The 24,412-nt window shown below is 35.3% G+C and overlaps 1 protein-coding gene and 1 long non-coding RNA gene across 4 annotated transcripts in view; one reads left to right on the top strand and one right to left on the bottom strand.

The window, feature by feature from the left end:
* erg (ETS transcription factor ERG) overlaps positions 1-18,750 on the bottom strand; it is a 43,016-nt gene extending 24,266 nt beyond the window's left edge. For 2 of the 3 annotated variants that reach the window (XM_046860669.1, XM_046860671.1), the window contains exons 1-2: positions 18,616-18,750; positions 3,513-3,597 (exon numbers count right to left, since the gene is read on the bottom strand). In XM_046860669.1, coding sequence (XP_046716625.1) covers positions 3,513-3,560 — 48 coding nt within the window. In that variant the 5' untranslated portion in view covers positions 3,561-3,597; positions 18,616-18,750. Of the gene's footprint in view, positions 1-1,440; positions 1,607-3,512; positions 3,598-18,615 lie in introns of those variants that run through there. The other variant, XM_046860674.1, reaches the window with a different exon arrangement.
* Positions 18,638-23,431, top strand: LOC124393161. Its single transcript, XR_006927290.1, has 3 exons — positions 18,638-18,772; positions 21,951-22,117; positions 22,900-23,431. It is a non-coding gene; the product is annotated as an uncharacterized LOC124393161 (long non-coding RNA).
* Positions 23,432-24,412: the final 981 nt, after the last annotated feature.

Here is a 24,412-nt window from a genome sequence, read left to right as displayed (position 1 = left end):
ATTCCTGTATTCTCACGTTAAACGGAGGAGAGCGTTTGGGTGAGGGGTTTCATATGAGATGTACAGCAGAGCTGCAGATATAAAATCCACCCATGTGTATATCTTAAACAGTAGCGATTCACCACATTTGTTACGCTCAAATGCAGGCATGTGTGCATAATATTTACGAGGAAATTTCATAAATGCAACTCACACTTCTGGTATTTCCACTACATCAGAAGTGCACTTTTTTGGTCAACTCAAAATTAGCAGCTAAAGCTAAATGTAAATACAGTGCAATTATGATGTTCCTGTAAGCTTTGTCTTTTTTTCCTGACAATGTTTTTACATTGTTTGTTTAAAAGATTGCATGGCTAGGTGTTTACTGGTCTAAATAGTTGCAGTCTTTAGCTAGCTTCAGAGCTCAGTAGTCTATATTTTCTATTTGCCTTGTGATTGTAATCACTTGACCACTAAGTATACACATTTGTATTTCCAGTTCAGTTTAAACACAGTTGAAACAATGTTATTTCTGCTTCTAATGTAAAAATACATACAAATGAATGATTTATTGTATTGAACATTGCCAAGAGGAGCTTCAATATAAGACTAAAGCTTAGTTCAGTCATTTTAATTCATTGTCAATTAATGTCCAATTGATTTTATGACATCTAACGTCTGCAAAAATATTAAATATGCCCAAAAAATAACACATTTGCAGAGGTTTCTTGTCCCCATCTGACTACATCAAGCATGAGCAAATCCCTCATTCGCCAAGCTTAAAAGTTCAAGAACAATTCTCCCCTAGGTTTAAAAGTATGCTACAAAAAATTTTAAGCTTTTAAAGTACTAAATATCACTAGATTTCACACTGATCAACATTGCATTCATTCACACACATGAGCCGGAAAATACATCCACAACACAGTATCAATAGCCAGGTTCGGAAACTTAATATTCTTGCTGCAAACTTTCAGACACTACACGCATTGCTTGTGTGCTTGTATGTGTATCTGTGTGTTGGATGCAACACATCATCATCACACTGGAAACAATCACTCTAGAGAGTGCACCATGGTGTGAGGGTTAAGTTTTAAAGAATACTTAAATACATTCATGCTTTACCTATTAATGTTTAAGGTAAATCTTTTCCCCAAAACAAACAATTCACAGAAATACATTAATTAATGCCATACATGAGAGCAAGATCACATGAGACAGGCGAGGAGAGGAGAAGAGAAGAGAGGAAGAGGCAAGGACAGGAATGAAGAGGAGAGGAGAGAAAAGCAAAGTAGAGGAGAAGAGATGAAAGGGGAGAAATTAAAAGGAAGGAGTAGGGGATGAGAGGAACAGAAAGAAGAAGAATGAAGAGGAACGAAAAGAATAAGAGAGGACAGAAAAGAGGAAAGGAACGAAGGTGAGTGGAAAGGAGGGAAATTAAGACAGGAGAAGAATCATTACCTCAGAGAACGTCTACCCTCTTGCCACGGCGAGCTCATCTGTGCTGGCCTGCTTGCCGCCACTCTGCACATGCAAGCGTGTGTGCGTGTGTGAGCCAGCGTCTCTGTCACAGCTTGGCAGAGGCCCTACTGGAGGACTCCTGGATAACAAATGTCTGGGAGTTCGGCAGGTTTTCTGCACATGCTGTTCACAATGAATGTGACCAGACCACAAGTCTGTCCCCTTGACACACAAGCACACGCACACACAAATAAGGAGAAAGAAAAAAGACCAGAAAGAAGAAAGCCACAGTCTGATCCCAGCACAAATAGCATTCCTGAATGCCAGATTTCTTGGATCGGTGCACAGAACTTCTGGCATGCTCCTTTAGCTGGAGCGAAGACAGGGATAAGATTTAGCTGCTGGGTGTGTTTATATGTTTATATGTATTTGTATGAGTTCCTGTGAATTTTCTTCATATACTTAAACGTCTTTTCTCCTCTTTTCCAACTCCGAGCATGAACACCTCAGATTCAACACCTTGGAGAAGACCACACACAACACACCACATCTACCAATGTGTAAAAAAAAATTTTAATTTAGTTTCAAAAGCATCCATACATATGAACCATTTCTATGGCAGCTGGCCAGTAGAGATGCATGGGTATGCAGGGATAATTAATGAGATGAACTGATTAGTGGCTATTTAATAACAGTTAGAAAAATCTATTAGTAATTAGTATTAGTTATTAGCATGCCATTACAAGTTATTGGGGTTCACGGTGGTGCAGCATTTTTCATGTTCCCTGATTCAAGCTTGAGTTTCTGAGTGTGTGAGGTTTTACATGTTTTCCCTAGTGTTCATGTGCGTTTCCCATGGGTTCTGTGGTCTGGTGTTTGGGGCTGCCTATAAGTGTGTGTGCATACTGCCTTGCAAAGGGGCATAACTATAACCTATACACTAGCCTTTGCAATATATATTTTGAATTAACCAAGATATATATTTATTGTTGGTTGGTTAGTATGACTTTTCTTTTTCGAACTAACTTCTTCACAGAACAAACAGTTATTTCACCTCAAATAAATCGTCTATAGCCTGCAGACAAACATGAGCATATCTTCAAATTAAACACCCTAAAAATGGAATTCTCGCTTTGTCAAATTCATTTTTCCCTTGTACAGTAGTTCATTGAGGTGCATACATAAAACATATCAGATTGCAGTCTTTAAGATCATGAAACCTACGTCAAGAAAAGTGGACAAACTATATCAGGTGTTTAGTGGCCTCTGGCCAGGAGTACTTGTAGTACGATATCATCCGTTTTTCTTAGAGATCACAATAAAAACTGGGCCAGGTTTAGGTTTAGAGTTTCCCATGTCTGTCAGTGCTTGACAAACTTTTCAGAAAGCACAAGCCAGTCTTTACTGTAACCCCAAACCACACGTAGATCAGGAAAATAGATTTAATACTGGAGATGAAGATGATCTAGAGATAGCTGATTTTTGAAATAGACTGGGAATTATAAAAGCACTTCTTCAGCTGTGGACCATAGTCATGACTCAGACTTCTGTTGCAGTAAAGGAAGTATACTTCATGAGCCCAACAGCTTGGATAAAGGTTAATTAATATAACATTCGATCGCATACAAGCACGCAGTCACACCTGACACAGCACGCACATGCTGAATTGTACTCTTTTCCACATCTGTTGTACTCCTCTGCCGTTTCGCAGTGTAGTGTGAGATAATGTAAGTTAGTAAGAGAAATCTGGAGTTTTCATCATTTTATTTTAAACCAGCCTGTCTGCAACCGTTCTGCAGTTAAAGTCACAGAGATCACGCTTTTTCCTTTATTCTCATTTTTGATGTGAACATTTCTTGGCTATTATCTGCATAAATATATATACAGCAAGTGCGAGTGCAATGTTCAGGTGCTCCTATTCCAGTGGGTGATAAATAAACGAATGAATGAATGTTTAATTATATATATAAAATTAAACATATTTATATATATATATATATATATATATATATATATATATATATATATATATATATATATATATATATATGGATGTGTAACTGTAATAATACCTTATGATTGGCGGTATGTGGCTCTTCCTCTGTTCCAGTCTGGACCATGTCCCCTGGAAAACATCGAAGATCTCACAACCTCTACCTGAGACATCACACACACACACACACACACACACACACACACACACACACACACACACACACACACACACACACGCATACAAAAAACTTAATATTTACGTATTAATTCAATTCAATTCAATTCATTTTTATTTGTATAGCGCTTTTAACAATGAACATTGTCTCAAAGCAGCTTTACTGTGGCAACCTAAAACTCCCCAAGATGGCATAATGAAGAAACCTTGAGAGGAACCAGACTCAAGAGGGAACCCATCCTCATCTGGGTTGCACCAAATGTCCATTTGTAATAGTTGCACAATTCCATGCGGCAATAAAAACATTCATTCAACAAGGATGTTCAGGGTCATATATGAACTAATTAGTTCATATTGTTTATATTGTAAAGGAGTCTGGAAGTGTTTCACTGGACCATAGTTTTTGTGTGACACTGAAAATGGTGCTACAACAGAAATAGGCCTGTGTGCAATTTGGAAATAGCATGATTCATTCTGGTTCAGCTGAGATTAAAAATGCTGTGTTGGTTAGATCTGAAAAGCTCATTGTTGTAACTGTTGTTACAAAGTTTGCTTCTCCATTAGATTTATTTAAAAAAAAAATTGCACAGAACTCGATGTGTGGATAGTAAATGAGCATGTAATAACTCCGTTTGGCAACATTCTAATAGTTGTGGCCAGCTAAGTGCACAATACACTGTACATCAGACAGTCTGGGGCAAAGCGTCTGAGTCTGGAAGCCAAACCTGTGTTTATTTTTAGCAGTTGGTGCCCAAACTGTGCTTACTTTTGTTTGTTATTTATATTAGGAGCAGTGCCAGGATGTTGAGGAGAGGGAATGCTCGATCAGCATCTTCACCTGGCACAAATCTAGAGTGGAAATGAGCCTTAGCTTGTGAGTGATTGGGTATGTTAGAGGTGGAGGATGAGGTTCATGCAGAATGAGGTGGGACAGAGACATGAGGCTGGTTTAAAACTGTCAAATCATTGATCCCTTTCTAATAAATGGTAGAAGCATTAATGTAGGCAGTGCTGTAGCATCAGCCAGATGATGTCAGACAGCACTACAGCCAGCGCTGCTTCCTCAGTGGACGTTCTGTGGTGTCTCCTTTCACTGGCTTGCCATCATTTTAGTCTTCTATCTGTCTCGTTTCTCTCTGTTGAGGTTATCACAATAAAGCGCACAGAGCTTAAAAATAACATAGAGAGAATTCCAGAAGGCTCACAAAACTCAAGGAACGTTCCAGAACACCCACGGGACACAACCACTGGAGGATGCAGTGCAAAAAAAAATTCACAGACAGAAAAGTCCCTGAATCTTGTTATACAAATCCATTCCCATATTCACTATGTACTATAAAGGATAAGGCATGTTCACTATGTACTATAAAGGAAAATACATGTTTGGACTTGAGTGAATATTCTTCCCCTTATAAATGCTTAACAAATTGTGGTTTCACTTCTAGACATCAAAAATATTTGTTGCTGGTTGTCGCATTTGACAATCATGTCATGTGTAAACTACAATGGTTTGCCCAGGCAATTCTGTCATGCCCATTTATATCCACAAAAGCTAAGTGGGATCTACACTGTCGACAAACCCTAATCTGGCATAACATCTTTATTTTCATTGTGGCTGTTCATGAATGACAAGCTTAGTAAAAATGTCAGATAGGAGCTACAGTGGTCTAAAAAAAAGTTAATTAAAAAGGGATACAATAATGCAACAGTAGTTTGTATTTTTTTTTGGTTTGCTAAAACAATTCAGTGTTGTTAAAATAATTTAGTGTTTACATGTACAGTATTTATTATTATATTTACGATTCTTTTGCACTAATAAAAATCTTCTGTACTGTTCTATGTTGTTCTTTACACTAAATGTCTCGCACATCTGTTTTGAAAAAATGGTTTTGTCCCAGTTAGTTTTGTGTAGTTCTGTCTTTCATGTTACTTTTTAATCTATTTTGTCTTATATAGCACCTTGGTCCTGGGGGAATGCTGCAACTTTTTATGACCTTTTCAGATTTATGCAAAGCAACATAGTGAGGACTTAATACCAAAATTATGCACATTAGTATGCATACTGTATATATTAGACCTACAGTATATACAGACTTCAGTCCTATTCAAAGCTTTACAAATTCTGTCATGACAAAGGTTGAACCCTAAAATTTTCTTACCATGATACAACACTCCGATTGTTTTGGCAATAAATATACATCCACAAAAAATAAAATTATAAATACAAATAATTACTTAATAGTATTAAGCATTAATTTGTACAATGTGAGATTTTACCCACAGACATCGTCATCTTTATTTGACATGCTTTCCTAACCTAAAGCATTTTATTAGTTCAACAGCAATATTTAATATCTCCTTTGTAGCTTCACTAAGTTGTATGAAATGCAATAAAATAGGACCTACTGGATCTAATTAATTTCTAAGCTGCTGAATAATGAATGTGAAAGCCATAATGATCAATGAAATCAAATTTGCAGTGGTTCATTTGATGATAGCAACAACTATATATGTCATCAAGTCTTTTTTATTGTTAAATTGTTTCCTGCTTTTTTATTACATCACATTACAGAGAAGAATAAAAGCACTCGTCTTCTTTAGTCTGCATTGTCCATCCTGATTTGTATGGCTTGTTTTAAAAGTCAGTGGGCTATATGTTAATGAAAAACAGCAGACCTCAGGTGTTTTACAAAAACAACCTGGAGCTCAACACATTTAAAACAGTGGAGATGATTGTGGACTTTAGGAGAAATTCCCCAGCACTTCACCCACTCCTCATCATGAACAGCACTGTAACACTCAGTGGAGTCAGTCAAGTTTCTGGGTACCACCATCTCTCAGAACCTGAAGTGGGACAATAACATTGACTCCATTGCTAAAAAGGCCCAGCAGAGGTTGTACTTCCTTCACCAAATGAAGAAATTCAACCTGCCACAGGAGCTGCTCAAACAATTCTACCACTCGGCCATCATTGAGTCTGTCCTGTGTAGATCTATAATTGTCTGGTTTGGTTCAGCTACCAAATCAGGCATCAAGAGGCTACAGCGGATGATAAGGACTGCTGAGAGGATTATTGGTGCCCCACTGCCCAATCTTCAAGATCTTTACTCATCCAGAGAGGAGAAAAGGGCTAAGAAAATCACTTTGGACCCCACACACCCAGCCCACTCTCTCTTCAAACTGTTGCCTTCTGGTCGGCGCTACAGAGCTTCGTCCACCAGAACAGCCAGGCAAAAAAACAGTTTTTTCCCGCAGTTATATTTAGCATGAACAATTAAAATAATTATAACTACATATTGTCCATCATAACTGACACATTTGTACATAGATTTCAAATGGTCCATGGTTAACAACATTTTTACTCTGTATATATTGCATTATTTAACTGTCTGGTTCACTATTCTGTTACATTATGTCTGTACTTCTCCTGCACTGGAAGCTCCTGACTCCAAGTCAAATTCCTTGTTTGGGTAAGCATACTTATATTAAAGCTATTTCTTATTCTGAAAAATCTGGTAACCATGGAGGTGTGAACCTATTTGCATAATCTAAATGAGGTGCACATAAAATCGACTTAAGCAGATGCATATAAGCCATCTATGCATAAACCTACATTTCCCCACATATACACTGACATAACATTTGATTTTTAAGTTGCAGACTATGAATTTAGATTGACAGAACCTACTCTAAAGTTAATGTAGCACAGTAGAGTATTTGTAGTTACATTTGGTGAATGGTCAAGTGTTATATAATGCCTGGTCACATAAATGTGACATACAAGAAGAAGAAAAAACCTAACCTTTATAAAATAGGTTAATAAGTAATAAGCAGCTTGATGGTTAGAACCATGTAAGTTATTATCTAATTATTTATGTTTCAGGTGCATCAGGATATCACAGATCACAGTGTGTGGGTGCATTTGGTGAATTGATGTGAAACATAGTAAAATCCTGAAATTAGAAAATAAGCTAAATTAGTATAAATGTTTATAAGCTTGGTACTCATATGGTGTGTGTTTTTATTGTTGATAATGAGAACATTAGAGTTGTTAGGGTGTTATTAAACTCCTTGTGAGGGCTAATAGGCAAAATAATTTTTAAAACAGTTCTACAATTGTTTTAAAAAAGAAATGTTAATGTTTATTTTCTACAGGACATCAGCAGCAGAAAACAAATCAAATAAGAGTTTTTTTTTTATTTATATTTTTATTCTTATATTACTCAGACAAAATGCTGGAACAGCATTTAAATTCCATGAGACTAACTGAGCACCAAACCCCATTTTGTATCATTTAGTACCAATTTAAAGACATTTTTATGAAATAACCCACCCACATAAATGTAAAAATCAACCAAAAGACCTATTAGACCAAAAATAAAATAAAAAATAAAAACATAAAAATAAATAAATAAATAAATAAAAAAATAAAAAAATAAAAAAATAAATAATTAAAATTTTAAAAAATACTAGATACCAAATACTAATACTATACTAGATTGAATTTCCCATGTGGTACCTAATCACCGCATAAGCATTTTTTCCAGCTTAAAAATTAATACTAATTATTTCACTAAGCAAGCTTTAGTTGTAACGTGGCATGTTTTTATGTGTGTGTGTGTGTGTGTGTGTGTGTGTGTGTGTGTGTGTGTGTGTGTGTGTGCCTCTCTGTGTGTCTTTTTTTTGTGTGTGTTTTCAAGTGTGTGGTCTTATCAGACTGCTTTAATAGTCCTTAAAGTATTAACCCACTTAGCAAATTAGGTACACATGGTTGTGCGGTTGTGTGCAACTCTATGGTTTGGATTTTACTCTCCTGAGCTATTTTAGTGTATGAGCTCTCTCCAGCTTTGTATGCTGTACTTCTGTGTGCTGTTAGCCTGTGGTACATCATCTAATGCTATACTGATAGATATGACCACACCATAAAGGGTTTACTTACAAGCATGTAATTCCTTTTAATCATTGTATGACTTTAGTGAGAGATGTGCAGACATACACATAATGAAACACAGTTCATCACATCAACATCAGATCCACTCTAAAATACCCCATCCCAAATTCAACTTAGATTCAAGTATTTTTTTATTTTTTTATTGTTGTTTGTTGAACAAGAGTTTGGTTTTTTTTTCCAATCAAACATTTATCGTCTGTATTAACTTGCCCTATTGTTTCATTTTGAGTCTCCTCTCTTAACAAAGAGAACTAAAGAAGTTGCAAAGACAACAATAAGTGTTGTTTTATATTATATTCACAAAAAGATACCAGACAAATTAGCAGATCCAGAACTCTATATTGAATTTGTGATGCTGTCTATAAAATCCCATTGGATATTTCTGGGGCTAATTTCTGAAAAATATAAAAAAAATACTAATAATTAGGTTATTAAGCAAAAGTATGTTAAAATAATGATCTATTGGGTTACTTTACCTTAGCTGTCTTGCTTCAAAGAACATTAACAAACAAATACAGAAGTAAATGCAGTCAATGTGCCAAAAGTTGTCCAAAACGTTTTACACAATGACTGATAAAATGTAATTATCTGTTATAGTTTCCCCATTGATCTCTAAAATCAATTGACATAAGCTTCATTGTTTCTTTACTCAACTAAACTAAACAAAGGTTTGTGAAAGTAAGGCCAATGATTTTGTTCTAGCTATCGGCTGAAGTTTTTAAATCACAGATGAGTGTGAGATGAGTGTTCAGAATTTCAGCTGTTTTCCTGATATTTACATATTAACTAAATGTGTGGAACAACTTAGTACATCACCTTTAGGGACAAAACATTTTCAAAACAGCAAAAATGCTGCAAACATACAAATAAACTATACTTAAAGTTTTAAAGTATATTAAAGTTAATAGCACTATGGCGATTAATTGAGTTAAGATCTGCAGATTGATCTTCCACTCCCCCCCCCTGGAGAAGTCCTTTGTTGTGTTGGGAGTCATTTTGGGTCTTCCAACATGATGAAGATTCACTCAATTAGATTGAATGCATTTCTCTAAAAAGAACTGGCAGATAAAAAGTTTTTTGTAGACATTCATACTGCTAATATCATGAGTTATATCATCAATAAAGATTAGTCAGTCTGTTTCAGAAAAAGTCAAGCAAAGCCAAATTCAAGCAAAGCAAAATACATAACACTACCTCCATTGTGCTTAACTGATAAGCTCTGATGTTTTGGATCATTGCCTTTCCATTACCTTTTACTTGTGATACCTTCACCCTTTCCCTGTAGAGGTTGTTGATGTCAGTGTCTGTTGTTAGAATTTTCACAGCTCTCACAGTGTTTGTCATCAACTTCATAGACTTCATTTATTATTTTTTCTAAGCTTGAAATAGAGTCTTGTACAATCACTGTGAGTAATGAAAGACAAACCTGGGCTTTCCATTAAACAGAAATCTTTTTCCATGAAAAATAAAGGGGTTTTTTTTATACAAATGCCACTGATTAAATATTTTGGTTAGAGATTTATCCACAGTGTCTTATAAAATAATTATTCTTTTATAGAGCTGGTCATACAAATGATTAAAAAAGGAATTTCCTATCCAGTGGCATAATCTGGCATTGCAAAACTGGTAAGTAAACTTAACTAGTAGCAACATCGAAAACTAAAATCTATCTATAAATGTATTGTTTAATCATCTCATGACTGGTTCGTGTGAATCCTAAATCACCTGTTAATCTCCTTCGTCATAGTATCCTTTCCAGTTGAGGGGTTTGAGCCAGTCATTCAAAGGAACTGGCATAGGTCTGTAACTGCAGGCTTCTGTCAAACCACATGTCCATTTTTAGTGCTTAGTGCCTTCAAACGACCTACTGAGCATCAGAGAGTGAAAATCTGAGTCACCTGGTCGGTAATAACGTGTTGTGCCATTACATACTTGGAAATAAAAAAGACATCATTGTGTTTGTTGGCTAAAGATTAACTGAACATAATGTTAGGAAAATGGCAGATATTCAAGACTTTCTCACAGCTTGAGGAAAAAGGGGTAGCCACATTGAAACTGTAGTGAAGCTAATTGTGTGCTAAGGGTTTAATTCTAATTAAAATGTATATCTATAGGTCTTTTCTGCATGTCTTATATGTGTTCAAATTAATATACATATGAAATTAATTGTATTGTAAATGCTTAAAATGCTATACCAGCTGTGTATCTTAGTCCAGTTTTAACAGAAAAACTAGTCTGATTTTTTATTGACTGCATTTTATTTATTTATTTAAAAAAAATTATAACTAAGTTTGACATATTAAGATATACTGCTTTTAACAACTTAATATTTACAGGTTTGCATATAAAATGAAGACTGCTGTTAAATACTTTGCACACCTGCAAGTGCACATGTTCTGAGAATAATAGCTTAGAGTTTAGTCTTCATGGTCAGCTGCAATAAATAACATGATTACTGCTCATCTGACTCCACCAAACACATTCATTGGATATTTCAAGAGCCAAATTATTCAGTCTTTCCAAAAGTTTGCCACAATCCTCCCTCATTTCAAGTGAAAACACTTGAAAAGAGAGAAGGGGGTTTAAGTGGGCCAAGTGCATGCATTCAGTCAAGCCATGTGACAGCAAAAGCAAATTCAAGCACATTCAAGCACAAACTAAGCTTATTGCTAGTTTAGTCATCACATTTCACAGCAGATCTGTGACCAGAGCCCAATAAAGTCTCCAGGAAAAAATGTTTGATGGCCAAGCGGATTCATCTTTTGCTGCACTGTTGCTGAACGAAACACTCGTTCCTGACTGTCATTTATACATGGACACACTGAGAATACAAAGTCCTACAGATCTGATTAATCCAAATGAAACAAAACCAATATAAACTGACCCAAAAGTTAACATAAATCAAATTAAACTTTAACATGTTTCTCAACTCTTGGTAACCTTCAGGGAGATCTTTAAAGATCTTTGTTCCATTATAAAGTAGCTGAACTGGCATAGAAGCAAATATTCTGAGACTCACAATCACACTAGCATTGCAGGAAAGTTATATTATCCTTTCTCCTTATCTGCCTCAGCTTGGCCTATGTAAATAGCAACTTAGGCCTCAAATTGTAATTTTCTTATACAATGCACACACCTTGTTTATGCTCTTACACACAATGCCAATATGGGATCACACCTCGAAAAGAGGTCCTCTTCTGCCCACATTTGCATAACAGACAATGTGAAGTTATTTTTTTATTTGCTCAGGTATATGCATTGTTTGTGATTTTGTGATAGTGACCAAGCTAAAGCATCTGTTCCAACTTCTGATCACGTCATTACAAAGAAAACCAAAAAATTCTGGCCTGCTGCTATTTAGAGAGATTAGGCAGACTGGAGGGCATTGTCATCATTCTAGTCATACTGAAGTATACTTCGGAATGAAATATTATTTTCCAAGATATGGGTTTAACATTACCAATGTGACTACAGTGAATCACCAGACATTTTGGTGTTTTTTTTCTTTTCTTCATAGGCACATTTAAAGCATGCAAAGTGTTGGTTAAAGCTGTCTGAGATACAGATAAATTGATAATAGACTTCTCCTATAAAACATTTGATGTTATAAAACACAAGTGCTTGATAAAAAAAATAAATAATTAAGAACAATTTGTACTGTATTAAATTGGATTAACTAAACGGGTATTTTAAAAGAAAATTCATTTCATTGACTAAACTGGAGTATTTTCAAAGAAAATTCATTTCAATTAAATGCAAAGTTTCTCTGAGACCAATTAGGAAACTCAATTTCAACTAATTTGCAGAATTAATGGGAGATTCACATGCTATTATCAAGTGACACCTTTTATTTAAAAAAAATGACTACGGTTTGTTTTTGTGTTTGTAAGAGAAAATCTTACAAAGACATAAAACGGAAAAACAGTCAAATTTAATCTCATTTCCAGCTTCTCTGGGAACTTTTCAGGCAAGCCGCCCGTACACAAATTGTTAAAACAGCACAAGCAAAGCCACAGGAATCAGAGTCTATTGAAATAAATCTAGGGTCAATGGAAATAAACGTTTTTAGTGGATCCGATTGAAGAATCTATTTATGTTAAAATCTTCTTGTTACAGAATGGTGCATTTTGAGACCACAACAGATGTACATATTCCTCAGGCAGTCCCTCTACACCCCTTGGAGAAAGTTTGAGCTATATCTCACACGTCAATCAGTAGCCTAGACCAAAGCATGAAAACATTTAGGGGACTCATATTCCTTAGAAGCATTTTATAAAATTTTGAAGCAAATTTCATAAGTTTGTCCAGACCAACCAATGGCCTTCAGGGTACAGTTAGACAACATTAGGCAAAAGATTTCCACTTCTTCATATGCCCGTAGTATTATAGACCAGGAGGCTGCAAGAGGTAACCAAAAGACGGTAAATTAATGTTGATTACCTGCACTTGAGCCCTTTGTCTCCTTTAGTCTGGCCTATAATTAGTTTGGCAATCTGTTAATTTACAATTGCTCTGGCTTTTGGGTTAATCATTGCCACCCAGCCTTAGGTTAAAGTATGCACTCTTCTAATTTAAGTACTGCTCTGCCCACCTTTCTCTGGCTGATGTTTGATCTACATGAAATACAGTATTTTAGTACACCTTGTCAGCTTGACCATAGAGTCCTATGATTGTGCTCTGGCATTTCCCAGCCACTGTGACAGAATCAAGAGCAATTTGTTGTGGTTGAAAACTCAGTTTGCTGTATCCTTCCTATAAACTAGTTACCAAAACTATCAAAACAATCTAAACAAATCAGTCATCACCTTCATCAGCCACGCAAGCACAGGACATCAACCTACAGCCTGACCTTTAAGTTTTGAGTAACCTAACAAGAATTAAGATTACTGCCCATACACTCACTCACACACACACACACACACACACACACACACACACACCTCCACAGAAGCTGCTCTTGAATGTCTTGGCACCTCTCGAAGTGTGGGAGCACTGTCCCCGTGCAGGAAATCTAAAATTAGTTTTTACGGCCTGTAATAGAGAATTTACAGCACAATGTATTTTGCAGTCTACATGAGCAATAACTGTGGCAGAACAAAACACATAGCTAAAGAATAAAGCTCACTTATAGTGTTATAGGTATGGAAAAGGACACATCTCACTGAGCACCCCCCCAACACACACACACACACACACACACACACACACACACACACACACACACACTCAGCGTTCAGGCAAGATTGATATTGCATTTGCAAGTGCAACTACACAAACCATTACACATTAACACACATACACACACATGGTTTCAATTAGACCAATGCTCTGACTCTGTGCCAAGTATAGGGTTTACCACTTCATTCCTTTCCTCTGGTTCAGGCATTACGGACACGCTAAAGGAGGGCCATTCCTGTGTTTTATACAGTAGCTGTTAGCATTCTAGCGTAGCAGGGTGTGTTCTGTATAAGAGCATTGACACTTTATCCAAGAGACACATGGCTCATGAACAAACACCCATTCAACACGTATGTAGGGGAGAATTATGTAGGGACTAAAAATCTCCATTGTTAAATTAATTTTCATACACAAAAAATCTTAAATCAGATTTTCTCAATAATTTAGTCATAACCAATTCCCACACTCCATTCACGCACTATCATGTGAAAGCTGCGAACCAGGGAGGGTGAAGATCTTCTCTGAGACAAGTGAAGCAGTAAATGAAGGCTAAAATTAATTAAAGGGGATGTATAACACGCTTTATAGGAAAAACAGTTATTCGCCCACTTCTGCATGCATGAGTTTACAACTGACTGTGATTGGCTAGTGATGCTGAGATTTAATCACAGACCACTGACCAACTGCAATAAGTGCTTTTAGATGTGATAGCACTTTTTATATGTGTATGTATTCATGTAATGTTTTTTTAGAAGTAAATAAAAAATAAAATTACAATATATATTCTAAAACTGCTATAACATACAAATATATAAATAAATTAAGCTACATAAACCAATAGCCAGGTCCTGTAGCCAATGTATTAAAGACATGGTTGAGTCTAAACAGATTGTAAATCATTACTTGATTAAGTATAGTTTTATTTTGTTTTTAAGTAAACCTTTGTGTTTTTAATTTATTTATAATCAGTAGATAAAAAAACATTTATTTAATACTCACAAACCATTAAAAATTCAGGGGTAATGTGGATTATTAGTGGCTACATTACCACCTTATGTTACCTAGTTTTGTAGCATATAGGAATTATTATCTCTCTGTAGATCTTAAAGAGATAAATACAATACTTAAAAACAGAACAATGACACTGTCTACACTGAAGACATCTGACTGTATGGATAAAAAATGCTAAACTTTTTTATTACCATTCAGTCAAATCAAATCACATAATAAAGCATCATATCATAATTGCTAAACCTCTGAAATCTTCCCAAAATGCTCCCATTATTTCATTTCAATTTGTCTAGCTTTTAGTTTAATTTTTACAAATGTATTACTTTTTTAGGTATTTATAGATTAGACGTAGTATTTTCCTGAACCGTACACAAATAAACTACAGTACAATTTACCTTCAGTTTAAAATAAAATGTTAAATGAATAAAGAAAATAAACGGAAAATAAATCACACAGCTTATTAATGCAAATTTCATTTCTAGTTTTTAAGTCATACAGAAAATCTGTGGCTATAAAGAAAAAAGCCATATGTGAAAGAATTATTGATGTCTCAAAGAGAAAATGTGAAAGGGAAATTAAGAGAATATGTCTTTCATCATCCTCCCTTCTTCTTTAGCTCAGCCAGATCTGAGAGAACTGTTCAGCCAAAAGCTAATCGAAAAGTCGTGAAAAGTGAGAGGACAAGAGAATTGAGTTGGCATTAAAATTCGCCTTTTGTGCTAATCCAGGACCATCTTTCCCTACTAGCTAATGATATCTTTGTATTTAATATTGTTTAAAACACATATGTAATAATAAAAAAATGAGATATTATACAGGGTTATTCAAAAAGAATCAACCGATATCATGACGCATTGTTTTAGTTCTCAAGCATCGTCTTAGAATGAGTCAGTTTTTTTATAATCAGTATATATATACAGTATATATATAATTTATCGTTATCTTAAAATATTATATCATCCTATAAATCTATAATATATTACAATTGTAATATACTACTTTTACACTATATGACCAAAAGTATATGGACACCAGCCCATAACACTCACTTTGCCCTCACACCTTTCACCATGGTAAAAAAACACAACTCGTGAATTGTTAGGTATGTAGATTTATAAAGTGTTGTAAGAGAAAATAGGAGGTTGAAGAGAAAAAAAGGTTGTATGACTGTCTGCATCATAAAATCTACTTTGTGACTTAGTTGTTAGTTCTTGGCACAAAAAGGTTGATTCCCTGGTCAGTTGCACCTCACTGGCAGTTACAAAGGGAGAAAAAGTACCAATGATGAGACATGAAGGCTAAAATGTTCCATCATTTATTTACTAAAAAATACTTAACTACTGAAAGCTTGCTTTTTATAGATTTCTATTTTATGGAATTTATAACATGGTAGACATGGAAAGTGTGTTTTCACTTTTTAATATTATGCTGCTAAACACCATACTGTCCACCTGTCCACCTGTCCACCTGCACAATAATGCATTTATCTAATCAACCAATCATGTGGCATCAGAAAGCGAAATTATACAGGTACAGGACAAGAGCTTTATTAAATGTTCACATCAAACATCAGATTAAAGAAAAAGAAATTGATCTCTGTGACTCTGATTGTGGCATGCATTTTGGTACCAGATGGGCTGGCTTGGTATTTCTGAAACTGCTGATCTCCTGTGATCTTCACACATAACCATCTCTAGTGATTCTATGGAAAGGTGCCAAAAAAAAAAATACACTGAGTAAATGACAGATCTGTAGTGTAAAACAACTTATAGTCACTTTTTGTGGGAAAAGAAACATCTCAGCATGCATCAAACCTTGCAGTGGATGGGCTGCAAAAGCCAGCCACGAATAGGATTCTGAGGTGTGCGTTGTTGGTTCAGAGATGCTTTTCTTCTCACCACGGTTGTAAAGAATGAATATTTTAGTTACTATTGAATTCCTGGAGCTCAGACCAGCATGGTCATTCTCCTCTCTCATTAACAATTTGGTTCCGCAGCTGCCACTTGCACTACTCTGTGTTAACTCTACAAACTGTTATGTGGGAAAATCCAGGGAGATCTGCAATTTCAGAAATACTCAGATTGGCCTGACTGTCAGCGTCACAAGCATATTTTCTCCCAATTCTGATGTTTGATGTGAATATTAAAGATTTTCTCAGTTACTTTGGAGCATTTCTCAGATCAGAAATGAAATTTTCATCAGATCAACCAATAATCAACTAGTTCTCTAAAATAGGTCAAAGGTGAATTTCGTGAATCTTCACTTGGTGAGCGTATGCAGAGCAAAACACAGAATTACAATTATTAAAAATGAATGAACAACCATGAAATGAATGAACACTAGTACAGTACAGTAAAAGTGTGAATCCTGTTCAGTCTTTTGCAATCAATGTAAATCAAATATGCAATTAAATAAATACATTTGTGCTGCTGAAATTTATTTATACCATACAGAGGAAATTCATCCTTGGGCATTTTCTATCATTGGAATCCAAGCCGCAGTTTACATAAGGAAATACTGAAACTGTGCAGCATCATACTGACAACATGACTAAACATTTTGACAATCTTGTTTGTAAACAATGATAAAAGGACTTGTTATTCTGATGGCAATAAGATGTTCATTGAGACAAATACTTACTTTTGAGAGATGAACTAAGGATTTGGAGAAAAATACAGGCTTTTGCAAGAAATCCAATGTATTGTAATGCTTGTACAAATTGTTTTGGGAATGCACTTAGTGGTTTGCAAATATTTAGGATCATTTGAGAAATGCTTCAACAAAACTGAAAAACTGTAACTGAAACTATTACCCTGTAACTGCATGATGCTATGCAAGGTAGGCGTTTTAATTTGATTGGCTGTTGGAATTAAAATAAAAGATTATGTGTCGAAGTGTTTCCTATTAAAGTGAAAATTGAGTGTACATAGTTTCAAATCACCTTCGCATTATGTACTGTCTATTCCAAATCGTGGGGTCTGTATGGTCAAAGTGAGCACTAACCGGTACCAAAATTTGTCAATTTATCAAACTGTGTATACTTGTAAACTGCTTTAATTTACTGTCTTTTCCAAGAAAATCTTTAAGCAAGCAAAAGTAATTATAATAAAAATTCAATACCACATTAGCACGCGGGAAAAGTTGGCTTTGTCGTCTAGACATTTTTTACAGCCCTGAAAGTTAAAAGGAACTTTTTTAACTTCAGGCTCGAAAATGAAGTTTTGGCCACAACCAGTGGAAATACCAGATGTTTTCCTCTTCTTCTTAAAAAGAAAAGCAGTTGTTGTTGTTTTGGTTCTTTTCTGGTAACAGCAGCATTGTGCTCCAGCCTGCTGCCTGTCAGCACAATAACACCACCAGGTGTTGCATAAGAAAAGCTCAAGGGGACAAGGGTTTCTATATGAAAAAAGTTTTTAATGTATGTAGAATAAAACATGTGGCACCTTTATATGGTTTATATAGTTAACCTTTGAAAATATACATACAGTATGAATTTGTAGTTCTCTAAATACTCTAGAGTCTAGACTACACGAGAGACTTTGGCATGCAGCATCTATTGACAGCTCTGACAGCTTGTCTCTTGACCTAAGACGAAGGGCAAGTCCCAAACTGCACACTGACTTCTTAAATAGTGTTTAAAAATAGCTGGGAAACGCAAAAAAAAACAAAAAAACAAAAGAAGGACATAGCAGTCTAAAAATGTCAAAATCATAAGGCTGCAGAATGCAGAATGCAGATTTATCATTCACACTATGTAGTGCGTAAGTATGTGATTTGGGACGCAGCCGAGGTTTATCAATGAGCAGGCAATCAATGAGCGGCGGAGCTCCGACTCGTGAAGTCGGCTTTTATTGTGTGGTCTTACCGTTAGCAGAGGAAAAAGTCCGGAGAAAGCTGCTTCCTCGTGCCCTCCCGCTGACGGTCTATGAACATTAATGCAGTTTGTGAGAAAAGAAAAAGCAAACTAACAAACAAAAGCAAAAGCCTCCCGGCATGAGAATGAGCTGAAAAGCTGAACGCTAGTAAGTTTTCCAAAATACTCAGAGAGAGAGAGAGAGAGAGAGAGAGAGAGAGAATTCATACACTCATCACTCTTACGCTTTTACTCTCTTCTGGATGCTCTTTTGCCTGCAACTGGAATAGGGTGTAAAAATCTCAATGCATAATCCCCACAAATCAGAATTACATCAGAAAGTGAATCTCTAATGGATTTATAAACTACACCATACTGTATAAGTGTAGTATATAAAAAGTTATATGTGTGGCATATCTGATGGTTTTATACAATGTGCAGTATATCTAACAGATCAGTGTAAATCTATTGGTTTCTACAATGTTCAGGATATCTTATTGGTTATACAATGTCCAGTTTAATTCAATTAGCAATATATCTAATGTTTTATACAATGTGCAGTGCATCTCTAATGGTTTATGCTATATAAGTAAATCTCTAACAGTTTATACAGTGTGCAGTATATCTGTAATGGTTTATACAATGTGCACAATTTGCACTTCTGCATATTCCACACTTTATACGATGTGAAAAGTATATCTAATGTTTATACAATGTGCAGTATATCTAAAAGTTTTATACTCTCTGCAGCTTATCTAATGGTTTATACCAGGGGTGGCCAATATGGCGATTGCAATCTACAGGTCGATCGCAAAAATAGTGTGGGTAGATCGCATTTGAAAGAATTTATATTTATTTATGCTGTTATATAGTCGGCAGATCATTTTGACTTGGTCATTATGATATAAGTAGCTTGCATGCTGAAAAAGTGTGTGTACCCCTGGTTTATACAATGTGCAGTATCTAATAGATCATACAATGCCCACTATATCTCTAATGGTTTATACTATATGTTATATATCTCTACTAGTTTTATACAATGTGTAGTATATCTAATGGTTTATACAATGTGCAGTATATCTAATGGTTTATAATACACAGTATATCTCTAATGGTTTATACAATATACAGTATATCTCTACTGGTTTATACAATGTGCAGTATATCTCTACTGGTTTATACAATGTGCAGTATATCTCTAATGGTTTATACAATGTGCAGTATATCTCTAATGGTTTATACAATGTGCAGTATATCTCTACTGGTTTATACAATGTGCAGTATATCTCTACTGGTTTTATACAATGTGTAGTATATCTAATGGTTTATATAAAAAGTGCAGTATATCTAATGGTTTATAATACACAGTATATCTCTAATGGTTTATACAATGTGCAGAATATCTAATGATTTTACACTAATCATCAAGATTATGTGCAATCTTGTACACATTTTTACAGTGTACTCTGTATTTATTTTTAATGTTTCTTTAAAACTTAAACATAATTAAAAATCCTTACTTATTTTACCATACCTATTTTAAAGTTTGTGCATGTGGATGTAGCAGGTTTTCAGAACACTTAGAAAAACACTTCCCTATAACGTTCTATCAGATGGAAATGTACCTATGGCATTAGATATTGAAAGTTTTTACAACCCTGTTAATATTGCAGGTTTTTAAATAATTCAACCAAGATCAATATGTCAGAGCTTTTGTTTTATTTTAATGTGAAACAAAAACCAAAAAAATTCAAGTGACAACAAATAAAAAAAAGGGGGAAATACAATAAATCTAAATAAACCTTTATTGTGTTCACAGATGACTGTGCTCATAATTAGCCAGTCACATGTAGTGGCATATTCAAAATTAATTGTTAAACACCTGACATCAGTGAAGTAATTATGCGTAAACCCAATTAAAGATCAGCTCTTCCGCTAGAATCGTCTTAACATCTTCTTGGTGGCATCATTGGTAAAAGATTTCAAGCAAGAGATGGTTACAATGAAATTCACAATTCAATTCAAGATTTTAAATACCAAGGAACATAAGAAGTCCATAATCAACAAGGGGAGAATAAAGGACACCACAGTGACATTGATAAGAACAGGACATCCCTCCAAAATTGATCAAATAACTAAATGAAATCTTATCAAAGAGGCTCAAAAGAGACTTTGAACGTTGAAGGGGCTGCAGGGATATCCGTCACTCTCTTCAAGTGACAACAGTCTCAAATATTCTCCAAATGACTGAGCTGAGGGCCAGAGTGGCCAGATGGAAGCCCTTTTACATGAAAAAAAAACATGGTGGAGAAATGTGTTATAGTCTTATGAGAACAAAGCTAGTGTCTTCAACCTAGACAGTTTATCACCCAAATAACACAAGGTGAAGCATGGTGGTGGAAGTATCATACCATAGGCCTGCTTCTTTTTAGATAGGACTGGTTCTCTCATCAAGATAGAAGGCATCATAGATAGCTTCAAATACTTTTTTCACTCAAAACCTGCAGACGTATGTTGGACAAATTCCACTTGATCTGTACATTCAGCTTATTTTTAAAAATGTTTCTGTTTTAATTATTTCACTATACAGCATTTCTATTGTTTTTTCTCTTGAATATGAAAAAGAAAACAGTATTTATTTTGGTAAAAAAAAATTGTACATCCCAAAAATCAATTTAAGATAAGAATGAAAGAATGCCTAGAATTAAAATATCTACTATATATTGTACTTTTATGTAAAACATTATTAAACAAAGGGACAAAAAAAATGAGACTGTGGTGTATATTTTAACTACATATATGGTATAGCATACAGTATATTCCTTTACTAAATAACTAATTTGTAATTATGAAATCATGAATAATAATGTTAAAAAATAACAATCTTGAAGGGAAAAATTTGTTTCTTGGAAATTTAGTAAAAGTGATCCATAACCTCTAGAGGCAAATAATTTTGGCTACAGTATTTTGTATGTGGTTTAAAACAAAATCATGGTCTGTAATGAGCTATTTTAAAAATGACAGTTCAAAAAATTTAATTTTTGTCATTCCTGTATACAATTACTTTGGCCAATCCAAGATTTTTTCCTTTCTACAAGCCACATCATTTTTTAGATGGTGCCTGACTATTGGGTGTAAAATTAGCCTTTTTGACTAGAGGGGAACAATATGGTGAAGTTGTGGGACGGGACACACACTCTTAGTGTTGAGCTTAGGTTGAGGGTGTAGCTCTCAGCGCTGTCACTGAGGGGTGTTTTCTATGAGAGTTATTTTAGCTCCAGACGTGTTTACATTTCTGTGGTCTAGTCTCGAACTTTCCCTCTTTCTCTCCTTTTTTTCGGTTTCAGAGCACAGCAGCAGGAGAGCAGCGCAGGGCCCTGCTGCATCAGACATTCCTCTGGGCTGCCAGAGACAGAAAGATACAATATAAAAGAAGCACACAGGGGAGAAGAAAGTGTGTGAGAAAGAGAGAGATGTCAGCAAAAGTCCATAGTATGCCCCAAACCAGCTAGCAGTAAGTATACACACTTGTACATACACACATTCACACTCACACATCTCAGCTTCGCTCTCCAGCGAGTACTAAGTACTGTTCCTCTCAGAATGGAGCTTTCTCTATCAAACTTTCAATAATAATTATTTAATGGTATTGAATCACTGAATGTGACAGTTATGCAGGCTATGATGAATGAATAAAGGAAGCTGTCAACGCATGTTTTTATCTTAAAGATAGATTTTAAAAAATTATTTGGCTCTTTTTGTGAGTCATTAAAGAAATAACAAGCCAGTGGGTAGCCTAAAGGGTCCCAGATAGATAGATAGATAGATAGATAGATAGATAGATGATAGATAGATAGATAGATAGATAGATAGATAGATAGATAGATAGATAGATAGATAGATAGATAGATAGACAGACAGACAGACAGACAGACAGACAGACAGACAGACAGATAGATAGATAGATAAATAGATAGATAGATAGATAGATAGATACATTTTCCTTTTGTCTGTGTAGGTTTCCTCTGGATCTTGAGTTCTCCAACTTCCCCAAATCATGCTGGTGGATGAATTTTCTAAAGTTAATTGTCTCTACAGTATGTGTTCCAACCTCACATCCAGTGTTTATTTCATTACCAGACATTATGTTCTGCATATTTAATGAATAATCAGCAAGTATTAAATACATATAGCATCCAGATGTTCAAATATATCTTTGAGATTCTGGTCCTTCTTGACAATTGTATTATTAAGGTTTGCTTTCCTGCTACTAACTTTATGTTTTACATCCCAAAGGTATTCAATTGGATTCCAATCTGGTAATTGTAGTTTTGAGACATGAAGCAATTAAAAGATGGTAAACTGTGTTTACTAAGAGTAGCACATGATCACCAACTATACTCAAATTGGCTGCAGCATTCAAGCGATGATTGACTGGTATTACCAGACCTAAAGTGTGCCAAGAAAACATTCCCAATTACCACCATTACACCACCTACACCAACCTGGACTGCTGACTCAAATTACAATCTGTGTGCATCGGCAGAAATCAACATTCCTTATACATTACATTTTTTCAATCTTCAGCTGTCCAATTTGGCTGAGCTTGACAGCTTTCTGTTCTTGGTTTACAGAAGTCGAACTTGACATGGTCTTCTGCTAATTGACCTCAAGGCTTTGTGTTGTGCATTCTGAGATGCTTTTCCTATCACCACAATTGTATAGAGTGGTTATCTGAGGTCTGAGGTACTGACACTGTTGTCAGCTCAAACCTCTCTGGCAGTTCTCTGCTGACCTCTCCGTCAACAATGAACTTTTCTTTGCAGAACTGCCGTTTAACTAGACATTTTTTATTTTTGCACCAATAAACTATAGTGAACCAGTGTACTATAGAGACTGTTGTGCATTAAAATTCCAGGACATCAACAGTTACTCAAACTGCTCAAACTATCTACTGTGCTAAAATCTAACTTAAAAAAAAAAAAATTCTACTATTTTATACATAGTAAATAAAAAAAATTAGATTAATAGATTGTGGATAGGTTGTGGATGTGATAGCTCAACATTTAATGCTCTGGGTTACTGATCAGAAGGTTGGCAGTTCTATCCTGCCAAGCTGCCACTGTGGGGCCCTTGAGCAAGGCAAGATTCAGGGGTCATACCATGGCTAACAATGGGATATGCATATAAAGGCTTTCAATGTGCTGTAAAGTACGTGAATGTGTAAGTAAATGTGGAATGGGATGTTCAAAAAGCACATACAAATCTTATAGTCAGGTGTCCACAAACTTTTGCTCACACAGTATAGATAGATAGAGATCTGCCCTTAGTCATTCTTTGTCTTCATTTATCACATACAGTATTACATAGTATAACATCATTATGTAATTGTGAGTTGAGCAATTGTTCACATATGGCAGTGAGAGATAGCGTTTGAATAACAGCCCGAAATGCACCACATATTAGAGAGGATCTCTAATCTATCTATCATTCCTACTGCAGGCCCCAGGTCAGTACAACACGGTCTTGAACCGAGAACCTAGACAACAGCAGTAGTAGTTGTGCTGCAGCTATGTGCCTAGGACATGATACTGTTGTGCTGTGCAAAAAAAGAAAAAAGAAAAAAAAATATGACAGAGAGTAGTAACTGAGAAAGAATATTTCTGCCAACATTCACACCTACACACACATGCACACACACACACACACACACACACACACACACACACACACACACACACATATGCACACACAAACACACTGTCATTCTACACCATGCAATTTATTTTTATGTCATTTGCCTACCATA

Source organism: Silurus meridionalis, chromosome 11 (assembly GCF_014805685.1).
Source record: "Silurus meridionalis isolate SWU-2019-XX chromosome 11, ASM1480568v1, whole genome shotgun sequence".
NCBI lineage: Eukaryota > Metazoa > Chordata > Actinopteri > Siluriformes > Siluridae > Silurus > Silurus meridionalis.
The sequence above is the reverse complement of the archived record's forward strand: the minus strand, read 5'-3'. Positions and strand labels throughout refer to the sequence as shown.